This window comes from Myxocyprinus asiaticus, chromosome 45 (assembly GCF_019703515.2).
Source record: "Myxocyprinus asiaticus isolate MX2 ecotype Aquarium Trade chromosome 45, UBuf_Myxa_2, whole genome shotgun sequence".
NCBI classification, from domain to species: Eukaryota; Metazoa; Chordata; class Actinopteri; order Cypriniformes; family Catostomidae; genus Myxocyprinus; species Myxocyprinus asiaticus.
In genome coordinates, this window is record NC_059388.1 from 7,284,479 (window position 1) to 7,308,100 (window position 23,622).

The window sequence follows — 23,622 nt, forward strand, 5'->3', positions numbered from 1 at the left end:
TTTATTTATTTTACCATTTAGAAATTAAAGGTTGCTGGACCTTGGTCAGGGTAGAATGCATATTTAATTGGAAGCAAAAAAATGGTTTATCTTGATGTCGATCTTTCAGCCGAGTAAACACTGAAAATACCTTTACAAAATTATTTTCTGTGGCCAGAAATATGGGTTGGGAAAATTAGACTTGACCTAATACCTTAAGATAATACTACAAACTCTTGAACGTTTTCACTTGTGTCAAATGAATTATGTCCAATAAGTTCATCTTAATTATATTCATAACGTTAAAAAAAAAAAAAAAAAAAAAAAAAAAAAGGCTTCCTATTTTTTTAGTAGACAAAAAACCCCGGAAACAATGGGTTGTCAAAATTAAACGTGACAAAAGACTTACGTCATGTTGAACGTCGTTTTCATTAGCGTCAGTCAACTATGGCGTCTAACCTGGCTACAGTCACAGATGACAAATCAACGCAATCTTAGCTGCATTTGTAAAGTTTATGTGTCACAAATAAGAGAAAGAGCCGTTGTTTGTCTAACCTAATTTCACCGGCTGGAGCTACGCTGGACCGTTCGAGAGGAGATGAGGGAGGGAGGGGGCTCTTCAAATTGGCTTGACCCGATGCTATTTGATATTTGGCTCTTTGACACTCATTTAAAGGCGCGCGGCAGCAAAGCAGAACGCGGACAAGCCCGGCCTGAAACTGGATCCGCGCGCGCGCGGGGGGATCTGGAGAACCCGATAGCCGGGGGCTCGCGCTCTCCAAAGGCTCTCCGGTCATCTTAGACCGGCTCGCTCGAGCCTGCAGCGCCAGCGCGTCGCCAGGCGGCGTGTAAACGGTAAATGTTCGCTATTTGTTCCAAAGATTGCAATGAAAATCAAGTCTGCCTCCTCGCTCTTCTCTCAGGCTCCCTATTCTCCGCTTTCCCCGCTTTCTCTCACACACTCGAGATACGCAACAAATAGCCATTGAGTAAGAGGCTTAAAGAGCCCCTCTCCCCCCACACACAACACTTAAATGAATTCATCAAGCGAGTAAAGGAGACATTAAAAGAAGAAAGACGGAGAAATATTGCTATTTATCGAATCGTTAAAGGCAAAGATACCGGACACCTTTCAACAAAAGCCGTCCCTGAGTGGCCTCTGAACTGCTTACATTAACCCAAAAACATGCCATTCCAGGTGAAACCGGGCCGATTGTGGCCATGTTTGATGTCATGTGTATAGGGAAGGCAGATCAGAAATCCATTTCACATGGGAGTAAGTCGGGACACTTTTAATAAACGTCTAGTTAGAGCAGGTTTAGTGCAGATAACGCGATGCCATTGTGCGCGCGCCCCTGGAGAGCAGGCAATGATGTAACGCGCGCATTTGTGTCCAATTCCCCTGTCATTCATTTAATTAGTTAATCTACTCATCTCACTCTCTCCATCTCTGTTACCCTCTCTTCTCTCCTGTCAATCTGCGCATCTCCACCAACAAACAGTTCTACAAATAAAAGACCCTTCTCTCAGATTGTTTATATGATCATGGGTTATGATGTGCTTTGATAAAAACTGGTTAATCACTAAAAGTCTGTTCAGGCATATTTTAAGAACTCCAATAGACATTTAGCTGTTTAAAAAAATAAAAAATAAAATAAAGGCCTTTGGCAAAAATTATAAACAAACAAACAAACAAACAAATATTGCATATTTACGTAGGCCAATGCAATATATATGAAAACGTGAGAAATCTGTCTCTCGCCCTGTATCTGCAAAACCCATCTTTCTTTTAATGTGTATCCCAGTTTTTGTCCAATATCCTCTCCCTCTCTTTTCGGCGCTGCCCCCTCTTCTCTTTCTCTGTTGTTCTTTGACGTGTTGGATGAGATGCTGTATAGGGGAAATAAATAAAGCGATCAAATCTATGCAGCGCACTGAACAAATGACGTATTATGCAAGACAACCACAAAAAGAGAATAATATAGTGAAAGAATACATTACAATACAAGGATGGAGAGAGACAAGGGAAAGACCCCAGCCTCTGCACTCTGACCCCAGCCTAGCTGGGATATGTGAAAAAGAAGAATTTCACTGTATATGTGCAAAATGTATAATGTGTGATAAATAAAGAAAATTATAATTAAATTAATTATAATTATAAAAAGATACGCATAAATACCGCAAAATACAGAAATACCGAACCGAAATACCGAAAAGTATATTATGTGCAGAAAAATAGACGCATTCCCCTGAACAACAACAACAATAATAATAAACATTTTATTAGCTTTTTATTTATTAATTTTTCCCATGTTCTTGTTGATACATTTTGCGATTTGGTAAGCTTGTCTTCAAACGGCTGATAAGATATAGACAGGAAATGCCACAACCACAAGATGTATCTGGGGTTGTATCTTTAATCTTATTTTGATATCAAGGTTTTGGTATCATTATGATATCCCTTATCGCAGTTTGTCTTTAAAGCTCAGGTAGTCTGTTTGCCAAAGCCACAAGCATCGAGCTCTGTGAGGTGAACAGAACCTATGCCCACCCTTCACACCACCAATCCCTGCTCTGTGATTAATGATGTTTGATTAATAAAATGAAAGATCTTGGAGGTTTTCTGTGGATAGGCGGGGGAGGTGGGGATGATGTAGAGGCGAATTAGCCACTATCGAATCTTTTTAGATGCAAATATTGCGTTATCTCAGCGTTACTGCAGTGTTTTAGGTGTTTATGATTAATTATCTCCTCTTGGTGAAAAATAAATCATGCGAAATTAGGATCTCGCTGCCTCGACAAGCCTTGCAGTTGATGGCAGGTCGTTGTTGTTAATTTCTGGTCGAAACTGACACACTAATTACAGTGCGGTGTATGAGAGTACACTAGAAGGCAAGATAACCTCTGCTTTTTTATTTTTTGTTATATGTTTTCAACACATACCCCTTATATTTTACCAATTAAAAATCGCAAAGGCATTTCATTGCCCCGGATGATAATAAATAAATAAATAAATAAATAAATAAAACATTGCCATCACTTTCCCCCATCAGATTCATTGTGATGTATTAGATGCAATAAATTATCCCATGTAACAAAACATGGCGCGCTGAAAGGCAGATAATCTGGAGGCGCGAGATAAGGATTCATTATTCCTCATCATTATGGCTCTGCCTTCTTTCTTAATCAGACTCTCTGATCCTGCAGGATCTGGGCACAGAGCAGATAAGCGCCAGTCGTTTATAATTCTCCCCACCTTGGCCTAATATTTTCAAATCAAATCGAAAGGAAGAGGCAGCTGGAACAAAACAAGGCTTATGGTTTTAGGGAGAGCACTCGGCTGGAGAACGGTAAAACAGAGAGAGAGAGAGAGAGAGAGAGAGAGAGAGAGAGAGAGAGAGAGAGAGAGAGAGAGAGAGAGAACGAGGGGACAACAAAACTGCGGCTATACGCAGTGATTTTAACATTATGATGCTGAAACGAAATTCGCGATTTTCTCAAAAATAATATGTTGGATCGAATAAACTTAATTGTATGACGTTTTAAATGGCACATTTGACCATATAGGCCAGTGTTGGCTTTGATCTCTATATAAGGGTCAAAAATGACAATACTAAAACAATCGGGTGGTTAATGCGAATAAGATCAATAACGACTGATAAACATGAGATACATTAATACGGTTTGGTGCAAATGAACGCTGGATTCCGAGCTGTCCAAACAACTCAACATTGGCTCAAAGTGTTTAAACAGACCACCCCGCTTACTGCTGCTAAAATTAATCACTTTATAAACGTGATATCATAATCCCCTGCTCTATCTGCTGATAAGACTGAGAGAGTTATAAATACCAAAAGCATAAATAAATAAATTAGTGGAATAAACAGCGCAGTGTGTTAGTATCAAACTCAAGGTTGGGTTTACACTTGGCTGTTGTCAGCTGAGCTGTCACGTTGAGGTTCACGTCAACTATACGACATTAATCACGGAATTTCACGGCACGAGGTGTGTGTGTGTGTGTGTGTGTGACCAGTATGTGTCTGCCTTTGAACCCCCACACCCCATAAATGATGCAACAGAAGTGCCTTATTTTTCAAACCTTTAATAAAAAATAATAATAGTAATGTGCATTTCCTCACACCTTACTCAACAGAGACCTAGGCCTTGTTTTCCATTTTTTCAAACCCTGTTCATTTTACATTAAATATTGTATTTAACACAAAGCTAACAGATATTTGTATGATGTTGATAAGCCGGCATTTTCTTTTCCAGATCAATCTTATTTATGTCATGCGTTCACAGATAAAAGACAGATAATAAGAAAGGAGAGAAAATTGATTTGAAAATGAATTTGCTTTCAAAGAAACCCACTGAACTAATTTATTCGAAAATGTTTTAAACCTCCGTTGACGTTAATCTGTATTTATCGTATTTATAATTTATTCTAATTATCTGTGCAATATTTCTTCATTTGATTTTTTGTTTAGTGCATCAAATGCGCATTCATCATCGACGCGTATTAAACGCACTTTTACAGAGATATTAGGGTGCTGTTTATTTTTTAACACTAAGCACTTTAGACAGATGATTAAATCATTATCTTCTGGATGTGCCTCCTTTGCCTAATTCTATTAGAGATCAAATCTATAATATTTGAGGTTATTTTGTTCTGGAAACATTAAATAATTCATGTTTTTTTAAAGAGCCGCATTTTTGGCTCGATGTAGCTGTGAGTTTATATTGAGCCAATTATCTTTAATGACCTTAATTGAATTTCTTCTCTAAAGGCAGATATTGGTGTGATCAGTTTACTCTCCTCGACGCAATGTGAGAGATACCTATAGCACCATTCTTTCATTCTTTCTTTCTTTCTTTCTTTGTCACTGCCATTTCACCGTTCTATCTCCTTTTCTCTGTCTCTCTTTGTCGCTCATCATCCAACCTCGCCCCCTCAACCCCCCCCCCCCCCCCCCCATTCTGTCAATAAATGGGCGTGTTAGCCGAAACAGCTGCTTGTCATCTGCAATCAGCACATCACAAGAAGAAAAACACTATGGTTGTATTTCGAATAGGAAGTGTAGCTGAACCGCAATTATGTTCTGATTTCTGAGGCCTTTCAAAGCCCGATGTCTCTGACTGCAGAGACAAAGACTCACCGGCAAACCTGCAACTGAGCAGCTGAACTGATTTATGCATATGGACATTTGAATACTTTAATTAATACGTAATAACAAAAATAAAACTGCAATTATAAAAATACGGCTTTTAACGTTATGAGGAAATTCTTTAATACCAGCATTCAGTTTTTAAAATAATGAATACCAACATTCAGTTTTTAAAGTTAATGAATAGCCTATGTGATAGATAAACATCATATTTTACCTCGTCAGATTGGCAGCATAGGCCTAACATTTTTTCCTAAATAGCCTACATTTCCTGTTTTTCTCATATAGGCCTATTCATTGCCAATAATTACCGGCACAATTTCATAATTCTAAACAACAACATCCTGTTTTTTTTTTTTTTTTTTTTTTAAACTAAAACGTTATTATTTGCCCGTATATGCTATCCAAAAAGGCCAAATTGAAGATCAGGTGGAGAGGATGATATAATAAATATTACGGGGTAAAATATTACGCGAAAATATATATATATATATATATTATGCCTACGTGTCCGTCTGCTTATACATGCCTGTGTATGTTTTCATTCCATTTCTATTTACCATTTTATGTAAAACATATATGAAAAACAAACACCATATGCCATCAAATAATCTGCGGAAAATATAAATAAATAAATAAATAAATAAATAATACAATATAACTATGCAAAGGTGCGAAATGAATTTAAAGCAGAAGTACAAATGATCAAACCGTCATCTCATGCATTATAGCATATCAGTTTGGCACCTGACGGGCGTTATTATAGGACTCACGGAACCGAACGGACGCGGCCGGTACCAGTCCCCGTGTGTCCACGTCCCCTCTGAGTGTTAAAAGGTTCGTTTCGGATGTGTGTGATCGCTCCCACGCAGGTTAAGTGTGTGTTTTTACTCCACAGCCTGCACCGACCCGGAAGAGCTCGCGCTTGGTGTACAGTAAGTACGGTAAGTGTGTGTGTGTGTGTGTGTGTGTGTGTGTGTGAGAGAGAGAGTGTAGGCTAGAAGAAAAAAGGAGCCTAGTTTTTTCCCCTCCTGCTGTAAATGCCATCGGCACTTCCATCTGTGTGTCACTTCACATCTGAAGCCCATCAGAAAAAACGCCTGACCACGCGCCAACCACAATTCCGCAGGTCAGTAAATATTCCGATTTTATTTGCTATAGATTATTTCTGAAAGTCATTTCTAGCTGCACAATTAGCCTAGCTCCCAAAACTGTCGAATGCATTGATTCATCTAGCAATCGCCGTGCATGTTCCGCAATTTAAATAGGCTATTCCCGTCAGTTGTGCACATATACATCAGATAGGTTTACCTCGTTTATCTCCTGTTGTGATGTAGCCCAAGTGAAGCCTGATTAATAAATAGATACATTTTTCATGCACGTATTTTGTATGCAGTATTGTGTAGTCTGAGGGTGGTACAGTCATTTAACGATTTTAGACGTGTAGATGTTAACTCTCATGTGCTTATTCATTTCACACGCCACATTTATAGATATGCGTTTTACCATCACCCACGTCCACTTTCCGAAAATCGGGGTGGGATTTTAAAGACGCCCTTGTATTTTAAGTCATTTTCCCGCCTACCGTCCTCTAGATGAAGGATTTTAATGATCTATTACCACCTGAGTGTGAGCGGGTATGCTTCCCTTAACCCGTGAAATTGATCTGATTAGCCCAGCAATGGGTCATAAAGAGAAGTGGATTTGCTGAAACTGCGCTTCCAGTCGCTGCGCGCGCGTGTGTGTGTGTGTGTGTGTGTGTGTGTGTGTAGAGAGAGAGAGAGAGAGAGAGAGAGAGAGAGAGAAAGAAGAGTGTTGCTGGTTTGAAGAGCATTGGAAACAGAAAGAAGAGGACGCGACATTAAGCCACACCATAGGCCCTCTTTATAGGCGCAGGCACGTTTCATTTGTATTTGCATGTAGAGAGCAGCAGCTTCCATTGATTGGAGCTGAATGCGCATGAAACAGCTGTTTCTCCCTGATAGCACAATACTGGTCACTCCATTCAGCTGCACAGTGAAATGATCTGAAACCATGTCCTCAAATCAGCACTCAACAGAAAGGAAGAGACGTACTTTTGTTTGAACGAGAATATTCCTCTTAGTTTAGCCTTTAAGTTGTGAAGCTGTTACATGCGTCAGTCCAAAAGAGCACCAATGGATATATTGATGCACATGGCCTGAAGCGGTTGAACACGGGGTCATTTTATATTATGAACAGACGGAATCATATTTTCTAGGCTAATATATCTGAGATGCATTCATCGGAACGAATAAGCCAATGCAAAGAACGAATAAAAGAATATTTGGGAAATGAATTGTTTGCCAGTGGTTACTTTCATCAGCATCAAGTGAAGACCATCTTTAGATGTTTCCCTCTCGAGCGATCATTTATCAAAAACAAAACCTGCAATCGAGGCTCTCGCGTTTTTTCCCTTTCACATTTTTCTTGTCAGTTGTTCTTAGAAATAAGTCAAACTCTCAATTTGACAAACCTTTCAGAATTTCACGTCCTAGACTGGGTTCTAAGAATCTGGAGTTTAACCTACATAGGCCAACATCACACAATACACGAATTCATATAGAAAGTTAATTCTTGAAAAGACAAAGTGTATGAATCACATCCCGCCCAGCTCATCTCTACTTCAACGTGGTTGCCGTTACCATTTATCTGCATTATCATTATTATTACTATTATTATTACTGTAATAATAATAAAACATAATAATACTAATCATTGTTCTTATTCTTACAAAAGGCATGGAAATATTTTCCCTTTCAAAAATTCTGCGCTGTTGTGCATATTTTGTTATAACTTTCTGCGTCTGATCTTGTTGTTTTTCCATAGCTGGTACGTGAGAAGGGAAACGTTTTGTTGCTTAAAAATAAATGTGACGAACAGGCCCTTAAATGCGTGAATATTGCAAGTAAAGCGCTCATGTTTCTCTGTGGACCGAACTACTTTCCCATGTCTTCATCATTCGGTAGCTGGGCTGAAGTTTGTGTCCTCTGGTTCACCCTGTACTGTTTGGACAGCTTTACCTGGGCGCGTCTGGGCCGACCCTTTTATTAAATCATTAAATGTCCTTCTTCAGCTAGTGGCCATAAACGTCACGGTATCTATCTATATCTGTGTGTATAGATAGATAGATAGATAGATAGATAGATAGAAAGATGGACAGATGGATTTTTTTGAAACTATTAATGATAATAATAATAATAATAATAATAATAATAATAGCGAAAAAGATGCTGCTTTATTTTATTTATGTATTTATTGTGATGGCTGCTATCATCAAATCGGAAAGATAACAATTTATGATGATTAGCATCTTCGGATTTTATAATCTAGCATACACGCCCGTTCAAAAACACTCTTCAAAATTATTACAGAGTGGTTGTGTGTCGAAAAATGGTGCTCGATAAACAAAGAGTGTTATCAGCGCACATCTTTTAACTTGTTACAGGGCAGACTAAAATAAAACGCCCGGGTCTTAAATTCTCACCCACAGTGAAAAGTGTGATGTCTCCTGATTATAATCTAGCCTAACATAATCATTCAAAAATTATCTAACCAATCTTCAACCTGACCCAGTATCTCTGTCTTACCACCGATTTACTATACCGTCTATGAATCAGCCTAGTGGCCCTTGCTAAAAGAATGGATTTGATTTAACCCATAGCCAGCACACACACACACACACACACACACACACACAGTATATATATATATATATATATATATACATTGTATATATAAAGGTTCAACGCGTTACAGCTGTGGACTCAGTGCCCTATTGTTTTGATAGCCCGAAGTATGATAAATGACAGCATGTTCTCGGAAGGGAAGCGGGTGTAGTGTTCAGGACATGTCCTGCGCACTAAGCTTAAGACATTCAAACAAAACACATAATCAGGATTTCAGTTTTACCGTCGCGTGTTGCCTTCGAGCACCTCTAATGTACGCTCGCACGCGGGATAATAGCGCGTGCAGATCATTACACTCGCCCGCTGACAGCTCGACAATGACAGTGTGCCAGTACAACACTTTCCATCCAACTTTAGTGTCAACGAGCGAAAGAATTCATGTTTCACTGAATCAGCATTTTCCATCAGTTCCTCTTCAGGTTTTTTTGTTTTGAACATGAGCATGAAAACAAGACCACTCTTTAACGGGAAGGTAAACAAACGAATTGAAATGAGGAGCTTTAACATAGGACAAATTATGAGAAAATAAATACAAAAGAACAGGAGAACGTAAATACGACGATGTGAATTGGTACCTTTGAAAATGATGGTCTCGTTTGGTAGCCTAACTGTTTGGTTGCATTCTAAACGATAATTTATTACTGGGTTTATTTTTCAGTTGAAATCACATTCCTTGTGTAGCATATTTATCGTTTCCTGTACTGCTTCAGAAATGAGTAGCTACTGTGAAAGAAACAGGTCATAAGCATGCAGTAGCCTATTGAGTGTAGCCTACACTCTACCTTCAATGCGTTCTATCAAAATTAATTTCCTGCCTGTTTATTGACGTCATGGTCAACGGTGTCATCTGGGCTGGCCATCATCTCAGAACATTGCATCAGACAAATAACCCAATTACATTTAGTTAATTTATGGGGACTGGGCGGCCAAACCGGAGCAAACATCACCTAACCCTCCTTTATTACCAAGTAGAATGCCGAATAATACCTAACAGATACTGGCCCCTATCATGTGATCTCTGCGCTCATTGTCAAAGGAAATACATGAGATATTACGGTTTTAACAGTGCATCGCGTTCGATGAAGTGCATTCGTTCGGTTGGTGTCCTTCAAAGAATAAAGAATGCCGGGGAAAGCCTGTGTTCTCAGTGCAGAATGAGGGAGTGGAATGGTTGTAGTCTCGGTACACCACTCTAGTATCGTAGCCAGGTTGTAAGAGCAAGAGCATTAGCCCCTTTTAAGCATGCAGAAGCAACTATAGGGGAAAACGCGCTTATCACCGCGAGAGGGCGCACTGGCACAATTTTATGAGGACACACACTACAGGAGCTGCCTCTGAAAACACAGTAATAGACACGAAAGAGAGCAGGCCACAGAACGATGGAGCCCTTAGGACATGCTGACATTTCAGATCAAACTGAGAGTTTAACCGAACGCTTAAGCACCCTTAATGAATAATTCCCAATAATCTCTCTAAAAAAAAATATTTTCTGTAGCTATTATATTTCCAAATGTATTTTAGAGGCAGGAGTAATCTGTAATTGTTTCCTGAATTAAATTTGTTACATTTAAGCAACAAATGTATTCTACGGATTCACCGAAATTATTATTTTTTCGCCGATACAATACCGATTTTTACAAAAACGTATTGTCCCATACTGATGTTTTGCCACTTACTCGCCTTCTTTTGTCGTCAGATCACTGTTTTGCTTTGGAATTATGCTTTAATAAAGTGCAAAGATGTACAAAAGCTATTTGATTTTTCTAACAATCATTTTAAGATAAAATGTTAAGATAAAACAAATGAAAAAAAATAAAATAAGATAACATGATGATTGATGTGGGGGGAAAAATTGTTTATTTGCACTTCTAAAACATTTTGCACTTCCAGTTCTAAACAACAGAACTCACATTGTTATGTGTTTCGATAGAAGGTTAAAAATGTATTGTGGCTTTGCTTTTTCGGATTCAATTTATTTTGGTAGGTGTTTTTATTATAGACAGAAAAAAAATGTTTTAACTTTTATTCAAGGCAATAAATGTAATAAATTATAAATAAACCGGCGTTTTCATGATTAAGTAATCATGTAATTCATGATTATCGGTGGCCGATACATCCTTGTATCCCTAATTTATTATTATTATTATTTATTTTTTTTGTCCGTTGTGCCATTGTGCGGCTGCTTGATTTCACTTTTTAAATCAAATATTTTTTTTAAGTGAGAGTACATTCAGGCTATTTTATGGGAATAAATGCATTGTGCGTGGATGCGTTTGTGTATGTAGACTAAGGTGATGCAGATATCAACACGTTCAGATATCTGCTAAACAAAAACATACTCCACTCTATATATGAATGGGGAGGCAGAATGGGGCGCAACTCCTGGTCATCTTTCCCTGGCCCACTTTATTCAATTAGTCCAGGCGTTCGGGCCCCGCCCCTACTGATGACACCACAGCACAGACCCTCCTTAAGTTGCGTCGCGCCACAGCTGTCTGCAAGCATTGAGCTGACTGGCGCCATCCTGAAAGAATGCCTTCACTGTAAAAAAAAAACAAAAACAAAACAAAAAACACAGAGAGAGCAGTGCATTCAGCGACAGAGGGAGTGAGCGCTAGAGAAAGAGAGTTAGAGGGAGGGATGCATTCAGAGTAAGAGGGAAGCGGGTTACTACTACTGCACATAAACACAGATTTGATCAAACTTGTGTTCAGTCAGTAGGCAGAAAACTTATCCAGATCAACCCGGCTTGGCCTGAACCATCAAATTCACTTGTTGAGTTAAATCAACGCAACTGAGAGAGAGAGAGAGAGAGAGAGAGAGAGAGAGAGAGAGAGAGAGAGAGAAAACTTGCGGAACTTGACGAGCGTTTGGATGCGTACACGGACTTTCGCATTTGACTTTCAGAAGTTAATACGCATTTATTCACGGATCCGGTTTATATGAGGTGCCGGTAATTTGCAAATTACTGAAAGAACGCAAACGAAAGGACGGACTGAGTAAAAATTGTCTTGTTCAATTTCAGGTGATCGGAAGTAAAAGAATCGAACCTGTGGATTAAACAAAGGAGGAGTTTGTACATTTTTTTGAACTTTCGTGCTCTGTGTATCGGTGAGTGCATGAACGTTTGCTAAAAGAAATTTAAACGATGGAAGCGGAGCAGCCCCGCTGGATGACCCATCATCACCCGGTCATTAACGGCCAGCATCCCGAGACACACCACCCGGGACTGGGACACTCCTACATGGACCCATCGCAGTATTCCCTCACGGAAGATGTGGATGTATTGTTTAATATCGACGGACAGAGCAACCACCCGTATTACGGGAACTCGGTTCGGGCCGTGCAGAGATACCCACCGCCACCTCACAGTAAGTAGCCTATTTACAGTCATTTCCAATGAAACGTGGACCAGTAATTAACATTTTTGATCTATGCACTTTTTCCAGTATAACAGAAATAGGTAGAGAGGACTGAAACAGCTCATAGTATTGTACTGAAAATGCAACTGACTCTTTTGAACAGTGTCGGTGTATTTACATGTGGCTTACCTGAAGCGGTGTGTCACTGGTTTCACATCTTTCTAGTATTCTTTTGTTATTTGACTTTTAAGGCCATGCATTAATAATATAATACAATTTAAGCGGCTATTAAATAACGCGAGGTTTTCAGTTAATTGTAGAAAACCATTTTAAACAAAACGTGAGCAGCAAACAGTAGGCTATAATCCGAAAACTCACATAGAAGTCGAAATATGTGATAATATAGTATAGGGGGAATTATAATTGTTTTAGCACTGGCTTGTTGGGATTAAATTCGGTCATTTTCAACAATTAGGCTCTAAATTAGGAAGCGCGCATTTTGTGCTGATTTTGTACAAGGTACTTGAATTGGAGTGCGGAAGAACTATTGCTTTAATTTATTGACATGACTTCCTGAGCGGAATGGGGCAAAGCGTGACCTTGTTTCTCTTTGAATCGTCCCCTCTCAAAACTTTCCAAATCCGTGCATCATCAGTAGATACTGGTGTGTAAAGAGATCGAAAGTCGTTTAAAAGTGCGAAACTTTGTTAATTGTGACCCTTCCCGGCGCCATCGAAAACCTCTCAGAGGAATGTAGGCCCTTACGTGCAGTTTCAGGGTTTTACTCTTTTAGTAAGTTGCACTAGTTTTTTTTTAGTTTTTTTTATCATGCAACAAAAGGCCGTTGCTAAATGGGGTTCTCATCGCCTAAAATGACCAAATATTTATGTCTAGATCAATTCAATCAAAATGTATTTGGCAGTGTTCACGTGGTGTAAAGTAATATATCTTGATTGTTTTTAAATCAGTGTATATATATATATCATTTTCGAATCATTCTGTTGTCATTCCTTGGGATCCTAATGTTATGATCTTAGGAAATGAAACCCCCAGCCCCACCTCGCCATGTCCTAACATCAGGCTTGTACTTTGTCTCTGCAGGTAGTCAGGTGTGTCGCCCATCATTGCTACATGGCTCTCTGCCTTGGCTTGATGGAAGTAAAGGCATCGGCCCTCACCACAGTACCTCACCCTGGAACCTCGGCCCCTTCCCCAAGGCTTCCCTGCACCACAGTTCTCCCGGGTCTCTGTCCGTCTACCCCCCAGCCTCGTCCTCCTCTCTGTCCGGAGGCCACTCCAGCCCACACCTCTTCACCTTTCCCCCCACTCCACCCAAAGATGTGTCCCCTGACCCGGCCATTTCCACGTCAGGCTCATCCTTACGGCAGGAGGACAAAGAGTGCATTAAGTACCAGGTGTCTCTGGCAGAGAGCATGAAGCTGGATTCGGCTCATAGTCGGAGCATGGCCTCTATCGGAGCGGGCGCGTCCTCCGCGCACCACCCCATCGCCACTTACCCTTCCTATGTGTCCGATTACGGGCCGGGGCTCTTCCCACCAAGTAGCCTGATAGGTGGGTCCTCTTCTAGTTATGGTTCCAAAACGAGACCAAAAACAAGGTCCTGTTCAGGTAGGCGTGCGCTTTATTACCCTTTGATTTTACTAACATAACCACAGTCAGATCATTCAACAACAGATTGCCCCCCATCCCCCCCTTCCCCCTGAGAGCTCTCTTATTGTGTACTTGCCATTCTATTCATTTTCCTCAAAAACAACCTCCCAGGTAAGTCAGTTCCCGGGTCCTGGACTTTTCTTTGCCAGTGCCAAGGCCTGGCTATCAAATTTGGAGCAGCAATGACTCCCCTCCCTCAAATGATTTAAGATATCAAAGCAAAACATGTTAAATAAAATAAGGCACATCAGCAACATTATGAAAAAGAAAAAAATATATATATATATATATATGATGAAGATGTGAAAACGTAATTTTTGGAATTATGTTCATTGGAGCAATTTTGCAAATCTGACTGCTTAATTCGTTACTGCTGTAAAAACCTCACAGATGTTAATTTTAATAATAAATATGCAATAAACGTTCTCTTTTATGAAAATGAGAGAGGGCGGAGATTTGCTAACATGCCTGCTTCAGCTACACTGTTCCGTTAATATACAATAAACGCTTTGGAAAATGTTATTTCAAATGTTTTAACGTCGTTACAAAGCGGAATTAAATGCTCAGATTTATAAAACGTCGCTCAGCATATGCAGTACACACGTTAAAAGCGGAGCGCGAGGGCTTTCCGGATGTAGACGTGTGTGTGTGTGTGTGTGTGTGCGTTTGTGTGTCTGTGTTTTTTTCTCTCTCATCTCTTACTTCTCTTTTGCCTCGCAGTGCACGGCCCCATCTCTAGCTAGTTTATATATTTAAACTAATCCAATTATTTTCAGACTGCTGCACGCGACAGTTGCATTGTTTACTTTGCGCAGAATCTTTGATAGAGTCCGGATGCGCCCCGGATAGCTCGGAATAACAAATGAGCTCGCGCAATGCACGGCCGACGTGCAGAGAAACAGAGTGTTATCCAAACACACAGAGAAATGATTTCAAAAGGTCAGCTTTTATAATGCGATTAGCGAACGGACCATTTTAAATCACGGGCTTCTCATTGCAATAGATGATATGATAATGAGAGAGAAAAAGCTATCCATTCAGCTATTTTATAATCGTTTAAAAAAAAAAAAAATTAATAAAAAAAGTATTGCGGTTTACTTTGGTTTTATTCTAGAAACATTTTATATTTTGCGCAGTAAGCATATGACCGCGGATACAGGGGAGACCGGGGCTAGTTGTCACACGTTGTAGCAATCCAGTGAGTATTCCTGAGGTTAGGTTCATTATTGCGAGTAATTCTAATATAGGCACATTACTTTAAGTCTAAAGCTTTTCCACAGTTATTCTCTAGTAAAAAACAAATAAATAAATATATACAGTTTATTCAACACACTATTGCGGGGCATGTTGTCACAATAGGAACCTGTCATTAAATTGGCTATAATAGGCTTTTCATGTAGCTAGGCTCAACTGAAACAGAAAAGTGTAAATGGTTACATAACAAAATATCAAAACACTGTTTTGGCCAACTGAAATCGTATTCAATAAATTATATAAAATTACAACATATACCTAAAACACAGGTGATATTTTTCCGCAATAAAGTGGTGACAACGTGCCCCAATAACAATATATTAAAATCAATCTTGTCCTCAAAACATAGTCAATCTTGTAACTAAAATCTACCTTCATTATACAGGCAAGTTTAAGTATGATAATAGTGACATTTTTAGTTTAGTTTAATAATAATAAGAATAATATTTATATTATTATATTATTATAAATGTATTATAAAAACATTAACTTTACAGTTAATGTTTTAGTTACATTAACTAAAACATTGCTCGAAATCAAGCGTGTATGCAGTTGGACAGTTGACTCTAAACTTTACAGTTACTGAGATACAGCCCTTGTGACAACTTCCCCGTGTGACATACAAATAAAGTGACAGAGTAGAGAAGTAGCTACGCAATGTTTTTCCACAAGCGAGGGTGATGTGCTGGCGAGCTCTGCGGGTTTTGGCAGTTAGTAGAGCCACAAAGAGCCTCGCTACTCACACAGAAATCCTACCGGCTATACAAGAGGGGCTGCCACGGCGAGGTTGTTTTTCGTTTCAGTGGAGCGACCGGAGGCGTGGGTCACTGAACATGTGAAGCGCGCGCCCTTCACCTGTCAGTCAAACGGAAAGGATGCCAATCAAACGCTACGCTGTTTTAATTACGTAAAGCGAGCAGGTTTCACAATGAGTTAATTAGGCCGCCGCTTTCACATGCTGTCACTGAATTTATTTAATATTATTTTTAGCCATAGAGCCTAACAAATTTCCATTTTAAATTATTATTATTATTATTAGGTTATTATTAGCCTGTTGTTGTTATTATTATTATTATTATTATTATTAGCCGATTATTATTATTATTATTATTATTATTATTATTATTAATAACAACAATAACACCACCACCACCACCACTAGTGTAGTTATTTGGTTTAATGAACCGGGAGGTTGTTTCTTTGGAAATCGAGTCATATCGTTTTATCCAGGTATATATTTGCGATTCCATCTTCTAATGAATGTTGCAATATTTTCATGGCATCGTTGTTTCGAGCCTGCAGTAGTAGCCTTTGATACGTTTGATAAGACCTATCTTTGTGTACATTTTCACTACTTAGAACCGCTAAGTTATTTGTAGATCTTATCAGATGATGTCATATTTGACGACTGAGGAGTTAAGCTCACTGATGTAACATTAGATAATGCTTTTGCTATAGAAATGCATTAATAATAACAATGTAAATCATTTATTATTATTATTATTATTATTATTATTATTATTATTAATGCATTTCCAAATATATGTTTTGTATTATCATCATCAAAATATTAATGGATTATTATGATTATTGCCGCCAGTGTTTTGTCTATGTTACCTGTGCATATTTCTTATGAATAATACATTATTCGTTATTATTTGTAATAATGATTAATTTGGAATCATATGTAATTTTTAGTAATAATGATGTGTTTTAACATAAATCAAAGTGACCGGCCCCTGGCGTTTTAGTGTGGTCACTAGTAACTTAAAAGCTAAAGATGTTGTAGTTGTGCTTACGTGCGCATGTGTGTAAAGTGTGTTTTAGGGTTCTAAAAAATCAGTTGTGCATGCGTGTGTGTATCTGTGTTCGCAGAGGGTAGAGAATGTGTTAACTGCGGGGCCACCTCAACTCCTCTGTGGCGAAGGGATGGCACCGGTCACTATTTGTGTAACGCCTGCGGACTGTACCACAAGATGAACGGACAGAACCGACCCCTCATCAAACCCAAGCGCAGGCTGGTATGTTTCTCTGTAGCATTGCATTAATGACACTGTCTTTCTCTCTCTTTTTCTACCCAGGAAGAAGTGTTAGCTGCAAGAAATTGACTCGCCAAGTGCAGGTCTCATTTCTTTTAGATTAAGCTTAGCAGTTACATTATTATTATTATTATTATTATTATTATTATTATTATTGGATGGTAAATAATAGTAATAATAATAATAGTCATTTTCTGTATCAGTTTTTTTTCTTCAACCCCGCTCCGTTAGACACAAATCCCAGCACAATTTTATTTTATCGAAGATATTGCTGACACAGTGACTCCATGTCAGCGTAACGAAATTGGTCATGGAGAGACTTCAAAGTGTTGTGAAACGAGCGCTTATCTGAAACGATTACGCGTGGGAGGCGATCAGCTCCAACAGGTCAAATATGTCTGCAGAAATTATGTTCAATTCCGACAATATGCCATCCATCTAGAGACACAGTTTTACAGGGATTTAATAAATGAGAGAGGGAGAAACTCTGTGTTTCAATGGCCTGGCAGCACAGACTCTCTCTTTAGGCTTGAAGAGCGCCGAGGCTCTTGAGGAGCAGGAAAATAGTTCGAGCGCTGCTATTTTGGCATTGGCCTTCTCTCTCCCTCTATGTGAAAATCCGACTTCCCAGGAAAAGACTGCCGGATATCTGAGCGCTGCTGATAAAACTCCTCGAACAACAGAGCTCGCTCCCGCAGTCTAAACATACAGGCGAGAGCGCGCACATAGGAGTCAAGACTTTAGATTGATCTTCAGGGAGCTCAGGGAGTCGCGCTAAAATACTCACAAATACTACGGAAAATAATAATAGTAATAATAATAATAATGCGAAATAGAAAGCGAAATAGATAATTACATTTTGGCATTGGGTAAAAATAAAAAAATAAAAAATCCTCTTTCCCTAATTTATTTGACTTAATTTGCCAATTAAAATGTTGTTTAAATTATTTTAACACACAAAAATAAAAAAAAAATAAATTAAATAAATACCAGTACTAGTAAATAATATCAGACGCCAATATTTTATAACGCTTAGAAGTAATTGCGCCTTTCGATAATGCGCACGACAATAATTTATCAGTCAATCAGTTACGCGATTATCAGCCTACGAATTAAAGCCGATTTAACCAACACAGTTATTGGTCATTGTCATTTCAGTATGTCAGTTCAGCATTCCGCCATTAACCCTGCATTAATACAGCATGATTTATTTTCCCTTCTGCATCCATTCCAGATATGTTGCTGATCTCTACAAATTCATTGCATTTATTTTTTTATTGTTTTTCCTTTTATATTTAGTATATTTAGCAGTTTTTACTTATGATAACTGATTATGCTAGTAACTGCTTTTTAATGAATAATTTCTAATACTTCTTATTCTAAATAATGCATGTTAATTTAGAGAAAGCATTTTGAATAAAAGTTGGGTAATATCCAATTGAACTGCCACGTTGATGTTTAAACGTGGATCCATTCCATCATTTAATGGGAAGATGCCATCAGCTTTAATGGGCACTATTTAAACCAGCGCTTTCATGTCCTCTGTAAATATTTAGGTTTGAAAGGACATGTGCGCAAGGCACTATTTTTACTCGGAGTTTAAGGCACCAGGGTTATAGACATCTCTTTCCTCTGATATATTTCTGCATCACTTAAAAACCATTTGCAGCCTCAGGGAAAAGAAGGGTGGTAGCACTTACCATAGGAATGCAATAATGATCTTGAAGTTATTGTATTTTCGGTGTAATAAATGTGATTCTCTCTATTTGTGTGTCCATCAGTCTGCTGCCAGACGAGCGGGGACATCATGCGCAAACTGTCAAACGACCACGACGACACTGTGGCGGAGAAATGCGAATGGCGATCCTGTCTGCAACGCCTGCGGCCTCTATTACAAATTACACAATGTAAGCTCCATAGCTGTCTTACACTTATCTAGTAAGATATTTTCTATCTTCTCTATGCATGAAGGCAGCTTTCATGTCATGCCATTTATCTTTCTTTCTTTCTTTCTTTCTTTCTTTCTTTCTTTCTTTCTTTCTTTCTTTCTTTCACAACATCGTGATTTTTTAATTTTGTTTTGAGAAAAACACATTTGAGAAAGAAATCTACCATAAAGACTAATCAATCACACCAGCAGTTTCATTATTTGAAGTTTATTCTGATTGGGGAATGTTGCCAGGGCCTGTCTTGACCCCAATGATTGACTAGTAGTGTGATTTTTGCACCCCAGGGACAACTTAACCCATTTCGAAAGCCAGAACCATTTGTAATCATTCCTCAATGGTCTCAAGATGTTCTAGTCAATTATGTGCAGAGATTCGTTTTGTTCTTGCTCATATTATTATTTATTATTATTACTATTATGCTACTCCTAAAATGCTAGTACTGTTGAACTATCAAATTACACTTTGGTTGAATTCAGTTGGTGGTATTTCTATGTTAAACTTATGCTGGGGAACATTTTCATTTAACCTAATCAGCTCTGGTATCCTGTATCATCACACTTAAAGGCCCCATGCTCCTGTTTCACTCCCTTACTAGTCACGCAAAGCACATTCTGTTAAATAATTTTACCATGTTGGTTTTGGCTGTTTCATAAGAATTCAGAGAAAAATCCCTACCCAAAACTTGACCTAGGTTATCAGAGAAACTAATAATATATTTTATCACTCAAAATGACCAAGACTCTAGGTAATTGGATAATTAGTTTGTTTTGGTACATCCTACATTCTGTTGAGGTCGGCCTACTTTGATTTGAATTACAGATTTTGCACGCTAAATTAAGCCAAGCTCTCTCAAGGCTGCTTTTCACTAACTCTCATGTTTGCATTTCCACATCCACTCCCATCTCTCATACAGCGTACAGGGATTTGTCATCAAAACCGATATGTGTTTGTATTTGTATGTCTGTCAGTCTGGGGTTAGATTTCTGACCTGGTTTTTTTTTGTCAATTTCTACGACTGCGGCCCAAAAGAAAATAGCAGAACAACGTTTGATTGAAAGAGTTTTTCATAGCTGCCGGTTGTAAACGTGTTTTTTCTGTGGTGGCCAATGGAGATGTTTTAAATTAACAGTTTTGCTTCGCCGTGTCCATTTATAAGAGTTTAAAAAAACAACAAAAGACACACATGCTCACATTTGTATGAGTGGTCGACTGCTAAGGATTCTTCGATAAACAATGTTGATGCCAATCTAGAGAACAGGATAGCAGATGACTGATATATTCTGTAAAATAATTACTAAAATTAGATTAACTGAATGAAAATTAACATACGCACAATATACCTATGCCGATAATCTCAAAATTGTAAAATATCAACAGATTAATTAATTAATTAACGCCGAAGTCATAAATTGACCGATTAATCAGTTTGGTCAATATTTCAGTCTATTACTAATTTAATTGAAATCAAAAATTTTTAAGGGTTTATTTGCTTTCTTACTATTCAAAATGATAAAATATTTGTACACAGCACACAAGTTATTAACGTTGGAGTCATACATATGAGTTAAATCGTATAGTCTCAGAAAAACTAATGCATCATAGTATCACTCAACAGCTCTTGCGTATCAAGTCTAGAGTTTTTAAGACATAGAGAGGGAGAGCGCAATTACGGGGTGATAGTGTCAGGGTTTGGTAGACAGTCATGGCAGTGCCACAGCGCTTGAGCTTGAGTCTGGGGTTTCTCTCTTTGGCAAGCCTGGCATCATCCATGCCTGGCATCAGGGAATCGGAGGCTAAATCCAGCCTAGTCCTGATATGACCTGAAACACACACTCATATATACACATTCTCTCACACAAAGAAGCGGACAGATTTGTGATATAATGGAGCTCTATTACATATCATCAGAACATCCTTGGACTCTGAGTGTTAAACTGTTTTACTATGAGTGTGTAAAGTGGCATAACCTTTGTTTGGCATAATCCCAGAAACCCCAATTTAAAGAGGGGTGAGGTTCCAGCATGCCTGTAGGAAAGAAAATCACAAATGAGATCTCTTTTGTTTCTCTAAGACAACAAGGTAGGAAGAACAAATGTAGACTTTTCTTAAGTTTCCTGCTTCTCACATTATTTTCCAGAGAAAAAGACTCAAATTATAATTTCAACCATGGCTTAAATTTTGTTCATTTTTTGCTAATTTGGGGCAACTGGTTGTCTCTTTGTCAGACCAGGCCCCCTTGACCATGTTTTGGTATCGGTTTCTGGGGGGGGGGGCAATGCACAACAATCTAGACAATCTAAATTTAGGGGGGCAATGCCCGGTCCGACGGCTAAATTATCAAGGGTGACGAAGAGACAAGCTCTATACACTTACTGTATGTCAACATATGACTCTTTTGTGTCTATTTCTCCTAAGAAATTTTAGGAGAAACATCTGAGACAAAGTTGATACTTAAAGGAAACATAACTCAAAACTCAATTAAGTGTTGAGAGCTAAGAAAGTGCAACCCTTTAGGCATGAAATGTTGGATTTTGTCATGATGTTCCTGTCTTATGTTAGTGTAACGGTAATGTGACCATTATTAACATTTGCCTTCTCTCTCATCTTGTCTGTTGCAGATCAACCGACCACTCACCATGAAGAAGGAGGGCATCCAGACCCGGAACAGGAAGATGTCCAGCAAGTCCAAGAAAAGCAAAAAGTCCCATGACAGCATGGAGGATTTCTCCAAAAGCTTGATGGAAAAGAACAGTTCTTTCAGCCCGGCCGCCCTCTCGCGTCACATGAGCTCATTCCCTCCCTTCTCACACTCCGGCCACATGTTGACCACACCCACCCCTATGCATCCCTCCTCCAGCTTGCCCTTTGCCCCCCACCACCCCTCCAGTATGGTCACAGCGATGGGCTAGAGCACCCTGCTACCTCCAACCACCCAATCTCTAGACGGTGGACATCTTAACTCACCATTAATCTTGAAGCCTGTCACCCGATCTTGAACCAGCTGGTGCGCTGTCTGATCCCCCAACTTCCTTCCCCTTGGTATGCCCCGCTTAAACCCCTCTATTTCAAATCATGACGGAGAGACAGTGAGAATGAAAGAGAAAAGACTATGACTTTCTTCATCACCCTCCAATCATGAAGCCTTTCGTCAACCTTCATTTGTGTACAAATGCCATCTTTCCTGTGGGCATCACCAGCTCAGGCATCAAGACAGACACATTACGAGACTTTAAAACTAACCCCGTTCTTCTTCTCGACATCTCCACTTCTTCACCCCTGTGAGACAAGTCCTCCCTGAGCTGTGAACGATGACCAGAGATGAACTCTGCATATATTTGTAAAAATTGTCTGAAATACATTTAATGAAGAATTTTTAATGAGCAAATGGAGAGGAAATGCCCGTGGGCAGCTAAATGATAAGAAGGGTACGACTCAAACCTGGAAAGATGTGGCGATGCAGCCACAATTTCTTCCAAATGATGAGAAAATTAGGGAAATGAGGGAGGAAAAGTAGAGGAAATGGTGTGTAATGCATTAAAACTTGTAGTCAAGTCTGTCTCGCAGACTACCAGCTACTCTTCTGGATGTGTTATAGGTCTTGGGCAATTGGTTTGTGTTAACACACTTACATGAGCACACACACACACATGCACATACGTACACATACACACCTGAAAGACTTCTTTGGGCCCAGGTTGTATGCATTGTGAAAAAAAGTTCCTGTATTTGTTATTTGTATGTATAATTCAGAGTACCAAAAATACGAAAGAAACAAAGATGTAGAATTATTTCTTTATGTAATGCAGACTGAATGGTTGTAAAAATTTAATAATCACTAGTGTAAAAAAGACTTGCTTTTTGTTGCGTAATTTTTTTTCCTCTTTGAAAATAATAAACTAGATTAATCTGTTGACATCACACAAGAATGTAATGGCGAGAGATTTTGTATGCGTTTGTGTGTATGTGTGCACGTATTTGTGTGTCCGAGGGTGAGTTTTTGTGTCTCAGCATAAGTGTGATATCTGACACATGGCCTTGTCTAGTCACAAGGGTACTTCTAGATTTACCCAAAATACTTCTGTCTGCATACCAACAAGAAACCCAGAAATAAACAGACATGTTGTAAGGGACCAAACTCTAATTACAGCCTAACATGCTACCAAACACACCTTTTAATTAATTTGACATTCCATTCAAACTGTTTAGCATGCTAGTTGCATCAGAAATGTTTCTGAACGTGTTAGGACAGAAATAAAAGATGTGAAGGACTGTAAATGTCAATAGCGGTCAGATACTTGGATAGCAAAATTCATTTTTCCTTCCAAATTATGTTTAAAATAAAATCACCTTTCATTTTGGAGACAAAAATGCTTAAAGTCTGCATAAATGCCCTTTAACAGCAGTGCTAGAGACATTATCAGCTTGTGATAATTGTGTAATAGAATCTCACTGGAGTACTTACAGTATCTATTGTTAGCGCTACAATAACAAATTCA

The 23,622-nt window shown here is 38.8% G+C and overlaps 1 protein-coding gene across 3 annotated transcripts; it reads left to right on the forward strand.

Moving 5' to 3' along the window:
• Window positions 1–11,350: 11,350 nt before the first annotated feature.
• LOC127435416 (transcription factor GATA-3-like) lies at window positions 11,351–22,976 on the forward strand. Of its 3 annotated transcripts, none has more exons than XM_051688897.1 (5): window positions 11,351–12,222; window positions 13,315–13,785; window positions 17,220–17,260; window positions 18,959–19,084; window positions 21,745–22,976. In XM_051688897.1, the coding sequence occupies exons 1-5, from the start codon at window positions 12,000–12,002 to the stop codon at window positions 22,033–22,035; spliced, it is 1,152 nt and encodes a 383-aa protein (XP_051544857.1). In that variant the 5' UTR covers window positions 11,351–11,999; the 3' UTR covers window positions 22,036–22,976. The 3 variants fall into 3 exon arrangements, with proteins under 3 accessions (XP_051544857.1, XP_051544856.1, XP_051544855.1); XM_051688896.1 differs by lacking the exon at window positions 17,220–17,260 and adding an exon at window positions 17,014–17,159 and having other exon boundaries at window positions 11,353–12,222; XM_051688895.1 differs by lacking the exon at window positions 17,220–17,260 and adding an exon at window positions 17,014–17,159 and having other exon boundaries at window positions 11,354–12,222; window positions 13,315–13,842.
• Window positions 22,977–23,622: the final 646 nt, after the last annotated feature.